The sequence below is a fragment of the Salvelinus alpinus genome, chromosome 38, assembly GCF_045679555.1.
Source record: "Salvelinus alpinus chromosome 38, SLU_Salpinus.1, whole genome shotgun sequence".
In the NCBI taxonomy this organism is placed as follows: Eukaryota; Metazoa; Chordata; class Actinopteri; order Salmoniformes; family Salmonidae; genus Salvelinus; species Salvelinus alpinus.
The window spans coordinates 6,716,381-6,733,180 of record NC_092123.1 but is presented as its reverse complement, the minus strand read 5'-3'; the positions used below and the strand labels follow the sequence as shown (position 1 = coordinate 6,733,180).

Here is a 16,800-nt window from a genome sequence, read left to right as displayed (position 1 = left end):
ATAAAGTGGTGATCCTAACTGACCTAAGACAGGGAATTTTTTACTAGGATTAAATGTCAGGAATTGTGAAAAACTGAGTTTAAATGTATTTGGCTAAGGTGTATGTAAACTTCCGACTTCAACTGTACATATGAGATGAGTAATGCAAAAGTATGTCAACATTATCTAAACCTTATTAACAACAGGAGAAGTTACAGGACATGCACAGAAAGAAAACCTCGACCCTTCCCCTTAGGCACTTATGTAGATGTAAAATAATTACTACAATCGAATGACTGTTGCTTTACACCTATCCAATCCCTTAGATCGACACAAGTGTTTAGGGGCTAGGGATTGTTACTGGACGGGTCCGCAAGTCTCACAGGCTGTAGGGATCCAGAAAGGTATTAACACGTCTCATCCGGGCGTGTCTCCCTACAGCACATCAATAACGACCACATCCACGGGGAGAAGAAGGAGTTTGTGTGCCGCTGGGATGAGTGTTCCAGGGAGCAGAAGCCCTTTAAGGCCCAGTACATGCTGGTGGTTCACATGAGGAGACACACGGGGGAGAAGCCACACAAGTGTACCGTGAGTAACTGATCGTCGCCAGGCTCGGCCTTTCACTGAGCATTTGCCTCTCTAAACACTTGCAGAGTGTACCGTCACACACACACACACACACACACACACACACACACACACACACACACACACACACACACACACACACACACACACACACACACACACACACACACACACACACACACACACACACACACACACACACACACACACAAACACATCATTCTAGAAAAGAAAGAAAAATGTGCTCCCAGTTTGATTACATTACATATTCGCATAGAGGATATCCCTAAGCTGGTTAGTAGGGTGTATGTTAGTAGTTCCAGCTGTTATTACCATTATATCATGTAAGGGCAATGGGTCCTTCTTACAGTAAGACCTAGATATATCCTCTACGGTATTGTATTGTAAGTCCCTCATGTACAACATCTAAGATGTTCTCTCTTCAGGCCAAATCCTTAACTTTTCACATAAATCATGCACTGATGTCAAGGGGAGATTTGTTTCTGAAGTTAGGATTGGTGACTATGTACAGTGCATTCAGAAAGTATTCAGACTCCTTCACATTTTGTTACGATACAGCCTTGTTCTAAATTGTATTCAATAGTTTTTTCCCCCTCATCAATCTACACACAATACCCCATAATGACAAAACAAAAACAGATTTTTTGACATTTTTGCAAATGTATACAGAAATATCACATTTACATAAGTATTCAGACCCTTTACTCAATACTTTGTTGGAGCACCTTTGGCAGCGATTACAGCCAAACTCCAAGCGGGCTCTCATGTGCCTTTTACTGAGGAGTGGCTTCCGTCTGGCCACTCTACCATAAAGGCCTAGTGCAGTGCTGAAGAGATGGTTGACCTGGAAGTTTCTCCCATCTCCACAGAGGAACTCTGGAGCTCTGTCAGAGTGACCATCAGGTTCTTGGTCACCTCCCTGACCAAAGGCTTTCTTCACTGATTGCTCAGTTTGGCCGGGCGGTCAGCTTTAGGAAGACTCTTGGTGGTTCCAAACTTCTTCCATTTAAGAATGATGGAGGCCACTGTGTGTCACATGAGATGACGCTGGAGAGACGAAGCAGGTACGGGGAGTAAAACATTTAATAAATAAGGACATGGAACGAGACAGGAAAAGCGTCAGCGTCAGCAAACAGGTAACACAAACAAAAAACAACTAATGCAGCAGCGGGGAACAGAGCTGGGAACAGACAAATATAGGGGAGGTAACAACAGGTGATGGGTGAGTCCAGGTGAGTCCAACATCACTGCAGGTGACGAGGGAAGGCAGGTGTACGCAATGGATGATAGGAGTGCGCAATGCAGGGCAGCCTGGCGCCCTCAAGCGCTGGGGGGGGGGGGGGTGCAAGCCGAGCCATGTCAACTGTGGGACCTTATATAGACAGGTGTGTGTCTTTCCAAATCATGTCCAATAAATTGAATTTCCCACAGGTGGACTCCAATTAAGTTGTAGAAACAACTCAAGGATGATCAATGGAAATGGGATGTTAAATTTCGAGTCTCATAGCAAAGGGTCTGAATACGTATGTAAATAAGGAATATCTGTTTTTTTATTTTTGATAAATCTGCTAAAAAATCCCAAAACTTGTTTTTGCTTTGTCATTATGGGGTGTTGTGTGTAGATTGCTGAGGAATTGTTTTTATTTAATCCATTTTAGAATGAGGCTGTAACGTAACAAAATGTGGAAAAAGTCAAGGGGTCTGAATACTTTCTGAATGCACTGTACATGCCTCCACACCAGAGTGTCATTCATTACACAATAATTGCAAAGGTCATCTTTATAGAAATTAAACAGAAATGGAAAACAAGGATAGATGTGTACAAATACACTGTGTTTGACTGCTATGGTGTTTTCCTTTCTCTCTCTTGCAGTTTGAGGGCTGCTGTAAGGCCTATTCTCGCCTGGAGAATCTGAAGACCCACCTGCGATCTCACACCGGGGAAAAACCATATGTGTGTGACCACGAGGGATGCAACAAAGCTTTCTCCAACGCCTCGGACAGAGCCAAGCACCAGAACCGCACACACTCCAACGAGGTGCGCACACACACACACACACTTCATTGAGGTCCTACTGGGCCTGCCTCCCAAACACCATCCTATTCCCTTCATAATGCACTACTTTCAGGGCCCTGGTCAGAATCGGTGCGCACTATGCAGGCAATAGGGTGCCATTTTGGATGCAGACACGCTCCCACACTGCACGGCACTGCAGCTCCATTCTGCCCTGCCAAGACTTCAGACAGACTCACTTATGGAGTCCATTAGATATTCTCTTAGACAGACATCCATAGGATCAATACTCTTCTACCTTTTGTGACTTACTGTAAGGTCCTGGGCCAAAAGATTGTGGCATCAAGAGAATGCAAACGGACGTACATGTCTTCAATCTGCCTTTTACATATTCAGGCTGAAATGAGATGTGTGGACTTTTTCTCATCACGCACAGTGATTGTTCTTGGATGTCTATACTTGCCGCATTAAACCACGGCTGTGCGTGCGTGTGTGTGTGTGTGTGTGTGTGTGTGTGTGTGTGTGTGTGTGTGTGTGTGTGTGTGTGTGTGTGTGTGTGTGTGTGTGTGTGTGTGTGTGTGTGTGTGTGTGTGTGTGTGTGTGTGTGTGTGTGTGTGTGTGTGTGTATGCGGGCGTGTGTGTGAGTAAATAATGACGTACAGAACTAATGAGCGTGGCAGCCCCACAACGCATTAGTGTGAATCAAGCGTAGGCATCCCTAATGGAGACCCAGACCACCTGCAGATCACCAATACAAAATGAACCCTGGAACCGTTTCAAGCCTCCTACTGGCCTATCCATCAGGAGATAGAGGAGAGAAGTGTAGGGGGAGAGCACAGCATCCCATGGATCTACACACACACACACACACACACACACACACACACACACACACACACACACACACACACACACACACACACACACACACACACACACACACACACACACACACACACACACACACACACACACACACACACACACACACACACTATCCCTCGGGATGAAAAACAAGACTGGATCCATCCCACCAATATAACTAACTTTATTACTGGGAACCATATAAATCTTAGTGTTACTCCGTGGCTGTAAGCAGAACCCACTGGTCTTACATACATAATTTATACACTCTAATTGCGTGTTTACAACAACAGCTAGTCACAGCTAATCTGAGTAAGTAGGAGGGGATGGATATTCTAATTCCCAGTCATGTATTTGAATGTTATTAAACAGAATATGAACTGCATGATATTCATCTCCCTCTGGATCCTGTGTGGCTCACTTGGTAAGAGTGTGGTGGTAACAACGCCAGGGTTGTCGGTTTGCTTCCCGCTGGGGCCACATTTAAATGTATACACTCAGTGAACTGTAAATCGTTTCGGAAGTTTACATACACCTTAGCCAAATACATTTAAACACAGTTTTTCACAATTCCTGACATTCAGTCCTAGTAAAAATTCCCTGTCTTAGGTCAGTTAGGATCACCACTTTATTTTAAGAATGTGAAATGTCAGAATAATAGTAGAGAGAATGATTTAATTCAGCTTTAAAAAATGTAATCTCATTCCCATTGAGTCAGAAGTTTACATACACTCAATTAGTATTTGGTAGCATTGCCTAAAGTTAAATTGTTTAACTTGGGTCAAACGTTTCGGGTAGCCTTCCACAAGTTTCCCACAATAAGTTGGGTGAATTTTGGCCCATTCCTCCTGACAGAGCTGGTGCAACTGAGTTTGTAGGCCGCGCTTTTTCAGTTCTGCCCACAAATTGTCTATAGGTTTGAGGGGAGGGCTTTGTGATGGCCACTCCAATACCTTGACTTTGCTGTCCTTATGCCATTTTGCCACAACTTTGGAAGTATGCTTGGGGTCATTGTCCTTTTGGAAGACCCATTTGCGACCAAGCTTTAACTTCCTGACTAATGTCTTGAGATGTTGCTTCAATATATCCACATAATTTTCCTGCCTCATGATGCCATCTATTTTGTGAAGTGCACCAGTCCCTCCTGCAGCAAAGCACCCCCACAACATGATGCTGCCACCCCCGTGCTTCACGGTTGGGATGGTGTTCTTCGGCTTGTTAGCCTCCCCCATTTTCCTCCAAACATAACGATGGTCATTATGGCCAAACAGTTCTATTTTTGTTTCATCAGTCCAGAGGACATTTCTTAAAAAAGTATGATCTTTGTCCCCATGTGCAGTTGCAAACCGTAGTCTGGCTTTGTTATGGCGGTTTTGGAGCTTCTTCTTTGTTGAGCGGCCTTTCAGGTTATGTCGATATAGGACTTCTTTTACTGTGGATATAGATACTTTTGTACCTGTTTCCTCCAGCATCTTCACAGGGTCCTTTGCTGTTGTTCTGGGATTGATTTGCACTTTTCTCACCAAAGTACGTTCATCTCCAGGAGACAGAACGCGTCTCCTTCCTGAGCGGTATGAAGGCTGCGTGGTCCCATGGTGTTTATACTTGCATACTATTGTTTGTACAGATGAATGTGGTACCTTCAGGCGTTTGGAAATTGCTCCCAAGGACAAACCCGACTTGTGGAGGTCTACAATTTATTTTCTGGGGTCTTGGCTGATTTCTTTAGATTTTCCCATGATGTCAAGCAAAGAGGCATTGAGTTTGAAGGTCGGCCTTGAAATACATCCACAGATACACCTCGAATTGACTCAAATTATGTCAATTAGCCTATCAGAAGCTTCTAAAGCCATGACATAATTTTCTGGAATTTTCCAAGCTGTTTAAAGGCACAGTCAACTTAGTGTATGTAAACTTCTGACCCACTGGAATTGTGATACAGTGAATTATAAGTGAAATAATCTGTCTGTAAACAATTGTTGGAAAAATTACTTGTGTCATGCACAAAGTAGATGTCCTAACCGACCAAAACTATAGTTTGTTAACAAGAAATTTGTGGAGTGGTTGAAAAACGAGTTTTAATGACTCCAACCTAAGTGTAAGTAAACTTCCGACTTCAACTGTAGATGTACATGACATGTCTCTATTGTAATGTATTTTATCTCTCTGAGTATAACCTTCATAAATAAAGGTGAAATAAATACACTTGTATCCACAGAAACCCTACGTGTGTAAAGTCCCCGGGTGTACGAAGCGCTACACGGACCCCAGCTCTCTCAGGAAGCACGTGAAGACAGTCCACGGACCAGAGGCCCACATCACCAAGAAACAGCGCAGCGACCTGCCGCCCAGCAGACCCGTGCCACCCAAAGAGAATGGAGAGAATGAGACAGGCCGGGGCATGGAGGAGAAGATGGACAGCACCTCGAGAGGCACGGAGGACTACCTGCAGGTCACGTCTATCAAGACGGAGAACTCTGTGGTAAGGGATCATCTGGCGTTGCAGCCTATCATCCAATGAGAGATCATTTTGGGGTTGCAGCCTGTCATCCAATGAGAGATCATTTGGTGTTGCAGCCTATCATCCAATGAGAGATCATTTGGAGTAGAAGTGGAAATATAAATCAGCAAACACAGACAGTTTTACCATACGGTTATGTTTACCATACGGGGGCGGCTGGTAGCCTAGTGGTTAGAGCGTTGGGCCAGTATCCGAAAGGTTGCTAGATCGAATCCCCAAGCTGCCAAGGTAAAAAGCTGTCGTTCTGCCCCCGAACAAGGCAGTTAACCCACTGTTCCTAGGACGTCATTGTAAATAACAATTTGTTCTTAACTGACTTGTTAAATAAAAAATGTGTGCCTCCCAATCTATGGTTAAGCCACTTTATAGATTTGTGCAGTCAGATAATACCCTTCTACTTTCTCAGTCTGAGCCCCTACTAACAATGGCATGCAAATCTTACCTAACAAACTTTTATCCTTCCTATTTAACACTCTCTGCACGTTTCCTTTCCATTTCTCTTCTCTTTGAACTTTTCCTTAAGGACAGACATTACTAAGGTGAGCACAGCTTCAGTTTGAGCTTCAGTTTAATACAGAATATCTTTCATAATATCTCCCGTCATTTCATCATCATGTACTACTGCTGTATGACAAGCCACAGCCACTATTATACACAGTCCAAAAATGTGTATAATAGTTATTACAGAATTTTAAGTCCACAGACTGTTGGGCTCCCCAGTCCCTAAAGAGGGACTGGGGAGCCCAACAACCCAGAGAGCCATAGATTCATAGCCCCGTGTGCCGGCTTAGCATGTACTCAAGCATCCTTTCATCTCTCCCACTTCTAATTCACAGACGGTCTTAAGGGAGCTATAATCTGTAGCCACCCCAACCAACACTCGTTATTTACAATTAAAGTTGTGGAGAAAAGAACTTGCATGATTCACTGTACATCTCCTTTATGTTGTTATGTTATCACTGTTCTACTTTCTCTTCGTTAGATGGTGATCCCTTTCCTCTTTAGATAGTTTATAAACATGTTGTCTCTCTCTGCTTCTCTCTCTTCCACTCTCTCGCTCTCTCTCCTTCCCTCCCCTCTCTCTCTCTCTAGATGTATCAGTCCAGCCCTGGTGGTCAGTCGTCATGTAGCAGCGAGCCGTCGCCACTTGGCAGTTCCACCAACCATGACAGTGGAATAGAGATGGCCCTCCACAGCAGCGGGGGAAGCATGGGGGACCTGACTGGGCTGGACGACCCCTCAGGGCCCCTCATGGACTCCTCCTTCTCTGGCCTCTGGTCTGGGACAGCAGGGGTCGGGGTGGGCCTCCACCTACGTCAACACCTAGGCCCCAGCCACATCCACAGACTAGAACACCTGAAGAAGGAGAAACTGAAGACGGTGAGGGACTCCTGCCAGTGGGCCAATCATCATCCATCTCCTCCAGTCCAGAACACCAAGCTACCGCCCATACCAGCAAACGGTGAGTGAGCATAAAAAGAAAGAAGTAACCAGTGTTTTCATAATTATCCTTTTTGAGTATTCAGTACATTCAGAAAACTACTCAGACTATATTTCTCCTGTGTGAAATCCATTTTTCTTGTCTTCAGGGTCCCTTCTGGAGAGAGGAAACATGGGTGGTGGGCCTGGATCGTTCCTCAGCCTCAGTGAGCTGTGTTCCAGTAAGGTGACTGTCCTGAACCAGCTGGACCATCTGATGGAGCGCAGGGACAGCACCACCAGCACCGTCTCCTCTGCCTACATCAGCCGGCGCTCCTCTGGCATCTCCCCCTGCCACTACAGCCGCCGCTCCAGCGACGCCTCCACGTTCAGTGGCCACCGCCACAACAACATCAGCTCCACCGGCTCCTACGACCCCATCTCTACAGACCTGTCCCGGAGGTCCAGCGACGCCAGCCAGTGTGGAGGTGGTGGAGGAGGGGGAGGGCTGCCCAGTCACCTCAGCCTCACCCCCGCCCAGCACTACCACCTCAAGGCTAAATATGCGGCGGCTACAGGTGGAGCCCCACCCACACCTCTACCCAACATGGAGAGGATGAGTCTCAAGACCTGCATGGCCCTCTACAGGGATGCTTCCCAGGGAGACTCGTCGTCTGGTTACTCCTCCTTCAACCCCATTGCCCCCAGTGGTGTTCCCAGGCGCTGCAGCGGCGATATGGGAGGCTATAACGGCCGCAGCATGATGCCCCACGAAGCTCCGTCCAACATTCCCCGTCGGGCTAGCGACCCCGTCCCCCGACCGCCGTCCCTGGACCCGCTGTCCCATCAGCCTCAGGTGCAGCGCTACAACAGCATGGGTAACATGCAGAACCTCCACCCACACGCCTCCCAGCCCAACCAGGCCCTGTCTGCAGCCGAACGGCGCCACCAGCCGCGCTCCGATGGCAGTCTGCAGCGATACCCTTACTGCCCCCGGCCGCCCAGCATCTCTGAGAACGTGGCCATGGAGACCATGGCCGGCGACATGAGCGGTAGTCGCAACAACAGTGAGGAGGAGATGATGGTACTTCCTGATGACGTCGTTCACTACATCGCCTCTCAGGGCGGAGCTGGAGAGTCAGACTGTGCCAACGGGTACAACCGACAAGCACAATGTGGTTTCCATGGAAACACAATAAACCCTAACCCCCAGCAGCAACAGCAGTTTTACCACCAGCAAAGGATGGCTGTGGTGGACACCAATATGAATATGAACCCCTCGTCTGCACCACAAACCATGCGCCTCTCCTGTGCCCTAAGCCCAGGCCATCCGCCGCAGTCTTTCCCCTCCTCACCCAGTAAGACGAGCACCATGCCGGTGCAGTGGAACGAGGTCAGCTCAGGTACTGTGGAAGCTCTTCACAACCCAACCCAACAGCTGCCGTTCGGTCGAAGCAACCCAAACCTTGCCATGGTCCAACAGAAACAGAACTTTGTCTCGTTCCAGAAGCAGAATCTTAACTCCAACCAACACATTGCACAGATTATCCACAACCTGGCTCACGCAGCCCAGCAGGGGAGATACATAGAGCAGCATAAGGATGACTCGAGGCTGAGCTGTGTCCAGCAACAGAGCCTACAGCAACAGCAGCCCGCTAATGCTAACCTCAATGAACCAGTGAGTCTCGGGTATGGGTTTAACCAGGGTCTTGGTCCTAGCGATGCTAACGCTAACCAGCGGTCCTCCTGTAGTAGTATGGCAGTTGGTGGCACTCTGGGTATGTTGAGTCAAAACGGTAAACAACAACAGACAGTGCACACTGTAGACACGCAGAACAGCCGGCTGGGGGCGCAGCCAGGGGGGAGTCAATCGTCTCAAGTCACATTTAAGGATAGCGGTGTGAATTCTTCACGGATGATCTCACAGAACTATAATATAGCGTCCCAGGTTCAGCATCCCATCCAAAATGGAGGTCAAATACTCCTCCAGCCAAGACCGCCCACAGAACCTAAGTCTCTAAGCAGACAGCATTCAGGGTCAATGACAATGCAGCGACAAAACTCAATTGGCAATCACTGCAGCAATGGCAACAACACAGACAGCAATGTTATGTTCTACACAGGACAGATACACGTGTTTGAGCCAAACGGAAACGTCAATATGCAGATGATGACATCATCAGTAGTGGACGTTCTTCAATGTCCCTCAGACAGCACTGAGACCGCCATGACCTCACCGGGAGTAAGCAACCAGGTCTCTAGTACGGTGGACTCGTCCAATGGGACAGGGGCAGAGGAGCCCCAGATTGACTTTGACACCATGCTGGATGACGGGGACCACTCCAGCCTGATGTCAGGCACCATCAGCCCCAGTATCCTCCAGAGTCTGTCCCAGACCTCCTCCAGACTCACCACCCCCCAGAACTCTGTCACCCTGCCCTCCCTGCCCCTCCCTGCAGGGGGCAGCAACATGGCCATCGGCGATATGAGCTCCCTGCTCACCGCGCTTGCAGAAGAGAACAAGTTCCTCAACATGATGTCATAAGGACGATCCCAAATACACTGAAGGCAGACACAGGTAAAACCAGGGTACCTACCTTGGTGTATTTGGCCCAGGACGTGTGTTAAAAGAAATTACCTATTGTAACCCAAGCTCTATGAACGATAGTATATCTACCACCAAGAGTTTAAACTGACTGTGTGAATGACAAGAGGGGAACCTACTAGTTAACATTGTTGCAGAGGTCCTCCTGACCATGTGATTGAACACTAAGCACCTCATTGGAGAACTTTGATGACCACTAGAGACTAAGGAATGTATGAGATTCTGAAGACTTCATGCTAAAACACCACTATGTTTGTGCTACTTATTGTATTATCCTGTACAGTATCATTATGGAGCTAATATGGCGATTTCATATCTATTGAGAAGCCATATTTTGCCTTAGATGAGTAAGTAAGTATAATGTAATCCACAGCACAATTCTGTTAATGTTGTACATGAGATAGTGTACAGTTCTGCAGTAAAACAAGTTTACCAAGTGCCTGGCTATGCCGCAGAATATGCAAGACAAGCATATGACACAGTTCACGTTGAAATGCAACCAGGTCCTTCTGTATGATATGGATTTGGGATTTTTCGATCTTAAAGACACACGTATATATAAATAGTGTAAATGACTTGATCTAAAATGATTTGATTCTTTCTTTCAGATCTTATTTGAAACTCATTTTTAAAAATTATGTCAGTGAAATTGCTAAAAAAAAAAAAAAAAAATATGGGAGAAAAATGATTAAATAATTCAATAGAGTCAGAAGAAATCTTTTTCTAATCTATTTAGTCATGTCAGGTCTATTTCCATACAGTGTCTTCGATATGAGCCATTGTCTTATTTGTCTGTTTGGTTGAGTTGGACTATTGAGATGAACAGTGACGTCTCAGTGTCGGGGACAAGTTGTGACTGGAATTAAGCAACAATTTCAAAAGAATAGGCAAATACTTGATATGATACATATTCTGGGGGTGATAACATTGCCATTAACGCTTGGTGATGAATTAGGAAAAATCGAAAAGGGAAAAAGGATCCTCCTTTTCAGTGTCAAATGACTTTTTCTCCAGTGCAGCCCTTGATGGAATCAAAGTTTTTTTGTATACTTCCATGCAACTCTGTTGTGTTGGATATGTATATATATTTTGTAAATTTTTTCTGAAATACAATATTGTTTTTTTGTTTTTTTACAGAATTCCTGTCTGTTGAGTTATTTCAAACCATGGGTGTTTTTTCTCATGGAATATGACATGTTTGAAATTAGGTTGCGTTGTTTTAGGTCTCTAATATACAGTACCAGGCCGATTGAATTCAAATTGGCCTGTAAATTCATATTACACTTTACTAGAAAAGAAAAGTACAGAAACCCCCCCCCCACAATATAAATGGTACGTTGTTGTATTTCCCACTCCTTGGTTCAAAACTGAACATGGAGACAGTCGACACAATAGACAGTAGCCACTACATCAGAGAGTTGAACTGTTCTTTGTTAACCTCTCCTTTAATCTCCTTTAATCTTAGAAGTATATGAGTGTATATGAGAGAAAAACCTTCTTCTTTGAAGCCACACAAGTTTTCTCTCTCCTTGCTGCCAACAAAGCAGTTGTCCTCCACACCGTATCCTATCATATCAGACATTTATAAGACACCGGCTATCTTTCAAGGTGATTATGGAGGCTTTGAAATAGGTTCTTCTGACCCTGTCTTGCCCCTGCTTGTAATGTTGACATGGACACAATACTCGTTTCACTCCAGAAACAGATGAGAAAGGACACACTTGTAAAAGCGCAGAGTGCATACAGAGCAGTTTAAAAAGTTAGCCTGCGTGTAGTCCAACATTAGCATTGTCAGATTGGTCCAAAGGAAATGCCTGTTGAAACCACATAAAACACACACCAGTTGAGTGAGAGAGAAAGAGCGAGAGTGAGGTCCAGGGAGGGACAAAGCGTCAAGCAGAGTGTTAGCGCTGAGGAACAAATTATTTTATTCTGACAGCTAATTCAGCCGAGAATACGTTTGATCTGAGGTTTTTGAGAGCTTTTGCCACTGGAATTCCTTATTCTCTCAGAAATGAAAGCGAGAAAATAGCCTGAGGATATGAAATCGTATCAGTAAAGGGGTTAGTGAGACTCGAGTCATAAATTAGCAACACCTCAATGTATTGGTAGATCTAATAGGATGATAATAGGGAGATGTACTGACTTGTGCAGTATGTATAGACTACAAACACATCGTCTATATTAGGCAGACATTGAGTGGGGAAAAACTTTGGTCCTTAGAAATCTGGAGATGTTTTAAAAGAACCCAGGTTTATTACAGGAGGCACCAGCCTTAACCTCAATCCAAGCAACCCTAACCCTAGCTTCATGTCCACATCCCGGTTCAACCCTAAGCCTCAACCTTAACCCCCCTAACCCTAACACTAGCTCCATGTCCACAAGTACCAGTTCGGTTTTCAGTCAACCAACCAACGGTGCAGTAAGTCCTCAGTCCTCAGTAAGTCCTCAGTCCTCTGTGATATTATTAGCCGAGGTCATTTTCAACCCTTTCTCATCACAGGGCCCTCAAAGGAAAGCATGTCCCTCTAAACCCTGCAGTAAAGCAGACACGTCTGTTGTGAATTAAAAGGGCTTTCGAAGTATGCATTTTACAGCATTTCCTGCATTCTTCAGTCTCCAAGGGGAGAGGAATGTGATTTACAGGGTCTCCTTGTGAGTGACAAGGTATTCAGAACACACACACACGACTCTCCATACAGCTGCCCACAGACATTAGCCACAGACAGTCTGGCACACGGCACGGGGCAGCTACATGCTGACTAACACTGCCACTGGTCTGGACTGGTCTCCACCGCTGCTAACCACGGGACCTGGAACAACTCTAATGATACACTGGCAACATCCACAGGCTGATGAAAGACAACCGAGATACACCATCTCCATCCAGTCAAGCCCGTGGGACATGGGACTAGAGCTAGAGCAGTGTACTGAGCCACAGGCCCAGGAGAGGAGCACAGTACTAATGATGCTTTAATATAGCGCTGCTGTCCTCTGGAACAGGCCCTTGACTGATTGGATGAGCAATGAGAGCAGGGCAAAGAGCTGCAAGCGCCATGCTGGAAAATCAATCAATTAACCAAGCAGGCAGATCCAGGCTGGCTCGTTTACAGGCAGCGGGCAGGCAGGCAGGCCCCCCTAATTACCACACAGGATTAAGTCCTTACATCGCTCAGCATGGGGTCTAAAACAACCATCTTTGGGTCATTGAATAGAACAACAATTGCATTTGATTATTCAACAAATGAAGCATTGCAAAAGATGATGTATGTAATGACTTGTCATTTTAACCGCAGTAAAATGGTGCTGTGAAAGTTTCCTAAACCAGCCCTGCCTGATAAAAATTCTGAACACCTAGTTTGTCTTCTGCAGCACCCCAGACCTTCGTCAGAGAAGGCTTTCATCCTGTGTCCCCTAGTCAGAACATCACCATCCACGGTGGTTCATCAGATCAGCCTCAACACACACACACACTTCCCCCTGCGGAGGGGCCTACACATGTCTGTTAGTGATCTGCCGGAGATCTGAGGGTCTCTTCGTTCTCACCAGGCCCCCGTGAGAGCTTCCAAGAGGGGCAGCCAGCCCCCCCCCCCCCCCTCTCGCTCCACTCTGCTGGTGCTCGCTCTCATTTAACTTCCAGAGTGAAGAGCATTTGCTGCATGAGACACACCCGGGCCAACACACTTGAAGTGCCTCTCCTACATCTCCTGGATGTTGTTAATTAGATATAGCACAATACCAAAGCTCTCCTCTCCCAAAGTGGTGTCAGGGGCTTCTGTCAGAAAGAGAGAGAGAGAGAGCGAGAGAGAGCGAGCAACCACAAAGTTGTCAGCACAAGCACCCCCGATGAGGAGGAGAGGGGGGAGATGATGGTTTTCCCTGCATATAGGATGTAGCAGTGCCTGGGCTGGTCCATATTAGGGAAATTATTGTGTTTGAAATGTGATTGTCCCATGACTGCTCAGATGGAACAGCACATTTTATATATGGGCAGCCAGTCTACACGACGACAGTGTTGCTCACTGTTTGACCGGCCGCATGGGAACTCAAATTGATTCATAAATGAACGTTGTCTTTCAGTGGCAAAGAGGCCCGGCTTGATATTATTTTAATAAAAATGAATGCCCTATCAGGGATTTTCATGCATGATCCATCAAGGATGACATCACAAGCAGGAACTAGGGCTGCGGGGCTATTTGTGGGGAAGATTCGGCCTTGTTAGCATGTAATATGTAATAATATGTGTGATAATGCACGGCTGGGGCTTGAATGGTGTAATGTGGTGTTTGATAAGCAGCACAAGGGAGTGTAAGGGGGGGTGTTAGAGGACATGCTTCACCTTCACCATCTCCTTTGTGACAAAGTAGATTTTCTTTGACTGACAGGGTGGATCCGGTGCTCATTGGACCAGCAACATTGCAATCATTCATTTAATCAGAATTCTCCATTGGTCAGAGACACCATTCAACCCAACAACTAGCATTGGCTTAGAGTGACACCACGTCTCCTTGATATCCCTGGTCATTATATGATCTCAATGATGGTTAAACAACCACATTACAGGAATAGTCAAAACAGCACATGAATATCTATTTTAGTGCTAAGTTTTATTGTCAAATGCACAGTTAACGTGAAATGGTTAACTTGTATGCTCTAGCTAACAGCGCAGGAATCAACATAAATGTTTAATTAATAAAAACAATATATATATAATAAAGAAAACATGAGAAATAAGAAATTAAATAGGAAGCTATGGTGGTTCAATGTTAAGTGAGCATTGTCTTGGAGTCAAACACTAGATACAAGTGTTTTAGAGCAGGGTTCCCCAACTGGCCAAATGTTTTCTGAGCAATAACAAACGTTGATATGTTTTATTGTTGGACATAAGACTGTAAAAACACCAGCAAATCCACTCCAAGTGATTTCAATTTTGGAAATATGTTCCAAAGTATTCCCAAGCATAATAGAGACATACAGTTGAAGTCAGAAGTTTACATACACCTTGGGCAAATACATTTAAACTCAGTTTTTTTACAATTCCTGACATTTAATCCTAGTAAAAATTCCCTGTCTTAGGTCCGTTAGGATCACCACTTTATTTTAAGAATGTGAAATGTCAGAATAATAGTTGACAGAATGATTTATTTCAGCTTTTATTTCTTTCATCACATTCCCAGTGGGTCAGAAGTTTACATACACTCAATTAGTATTTGGTAGCATTGCCTTTAAATTGTGTAACTTGGGTCAAATGTTTTGGGTAGCCTGCCACAAGCTTCCCACAATAATTTGGGATCATTTTTGGGAATTCTGGCCCCCTGATCCTCCCCTCAAGAAAGAAATTGGCCCGTGGCTGAATCTAGTTGATGATCCATGTTTTAGAAGGTCCAAAGAGAGAGAAAGATCTCCTTGAATAGTATTCTCCTGCAGCACTGAGGTGAGCAGTGCAGCAACCTGGGAGTCAGAAACCCTTCTGAGGTGGTTTATAAGGAGAATGAATAATATATTAATAACTCATGGTGATGTCCTACTGACTTCCTGACTTCTGATCCGCTCATTACAATAGGACCACCACACAGCCAATAGGAGGAGAAGGGCTAGGAAGAGTAGGACGTCAAGGGCCATGTCTCTGTACCTGGTGAATATTAACAACGCTCCGTGCATAATCTACCTCTGCTGAAAGGTCAGAGTGGAGTGGGAAAGAAAGACACCCACTGGCTGAGTTAGTGAGGGAGAGGGAGTCACTCACTTCAAAAGCTGGTGTCTTACTCATGATAAAGTCGTATAAAATGGCCAAGTTAAATAAATAGCTGCAAACTTGTATTTTATACGTGTTTGAATGTGTGTATCTACCAATACTGTACGGCCGCGCGTGTGTGTGTGTGTGTGTGTGTGTGTGTGTGTGTGTGTGTGTGTGTGTGTGTGTGTGTGTGTGTGTGTGTGTGTGTGTGTGTGTGTGTGTGTGTATGAGTTCGATCTTATGTGTACTGTGAGCACCAATGATGTAAAGTACTTATGTAGTACTGTAAAGTATTTTTACTTAAGTCGTTTTTTTAGGTATCTGTACTTTATATTTAGGACTACTTTTACTTTTACTCCACTATATTCCTAAAAAAATTATGTACTTTTTACTCCTTACATTTTCCCTGACACCCAAAAGTACTCGTTACATTTTCAATGCTTAGCAGGACAAGAAAATGGTCCAATTCACTCACTTATCAAGAGAACATCTCTGGTCATCCCTACTGCCTCTGATCTGGAGGACTCACTAAACACATATTTTAGCAATTACATTTACTTTTGATACTTAAGTATACTTAAAACCAAATACTTTTAAATAGTATTTCTCTGGATGACTTTCACTTTTACTTGAGTCATTTTCTATGAAGATATCGTTACTTTTACTCAAGTATAACAATTGGGTACTTTTCCCCACCACTGGTGAGCACCTCTGTCACGCAGTCATGTTGTAAAGCTTTGTGGGGAATGTCAAATCAGATGGCGTGGTTTAAAGTTGAAAGATTTACTGAAAATGGATTCCAGATGCAGGTTCAACAACACCAAGTCCCAGTTGTGATGCTCTGAGCAGCTCAGCAGAACTCTGGTGGCAGACAGCCCCTATCCAAGCAGAGGAGGCTAAGCAGTAGACACCCTCATACAGAACGTCCACCTCCTCCTCAACACACAGAAACACCAGCCCTGCGTCCCAATAAAAGTTCATTTCTCCTGCAGGGTGTACTTTTTAACCTCACTTCATGGATTTGAAAGAAAATGACTGGTAGAAGAAAT

At 45.1% G+C, this 16,800-nt stretch overlaps 1 protein-coding gene across 1 annotated transcript in view; it reads left to right on the top strand.

Annotated features, from left to right (window-relative positions):
* LOC139566344 (zinc finger protein GLI2-like) overlaps positions 1 to 11,147 on the top strand; it is a 73,287-nt gene extending 62,140 nt beyond the window's left edge. The window contains exons 10-14 of the mRNA XM_071387461.1: positions 421 to 570; positions 2,465 to 2,629; positions 5,688 to 5,951; positions 7,083 to 7,452; positions 7,580 to 11,147. Coding sequence (XP_071243562.1) covers positions 421 to 570; positions 2,465 to 2,629; positions 5,688 to 5,951; positions 7,083 to 7,452; positions 7,580 to 9,954 — 3,324 coding nt within the window. The 3' untranslated portion in view covers positions 9,955 to 11,147. The remainder of the gene's footprint in view (positions 1 to 420; positions 571 to 2,464; positions 2,630 to 5,687; positions 5,952 to 7,082; positions 7,453 to 7,579) is intronic.
* Positions 11,148 to 16,800: the final 5,653 nt, after the last annotated feature.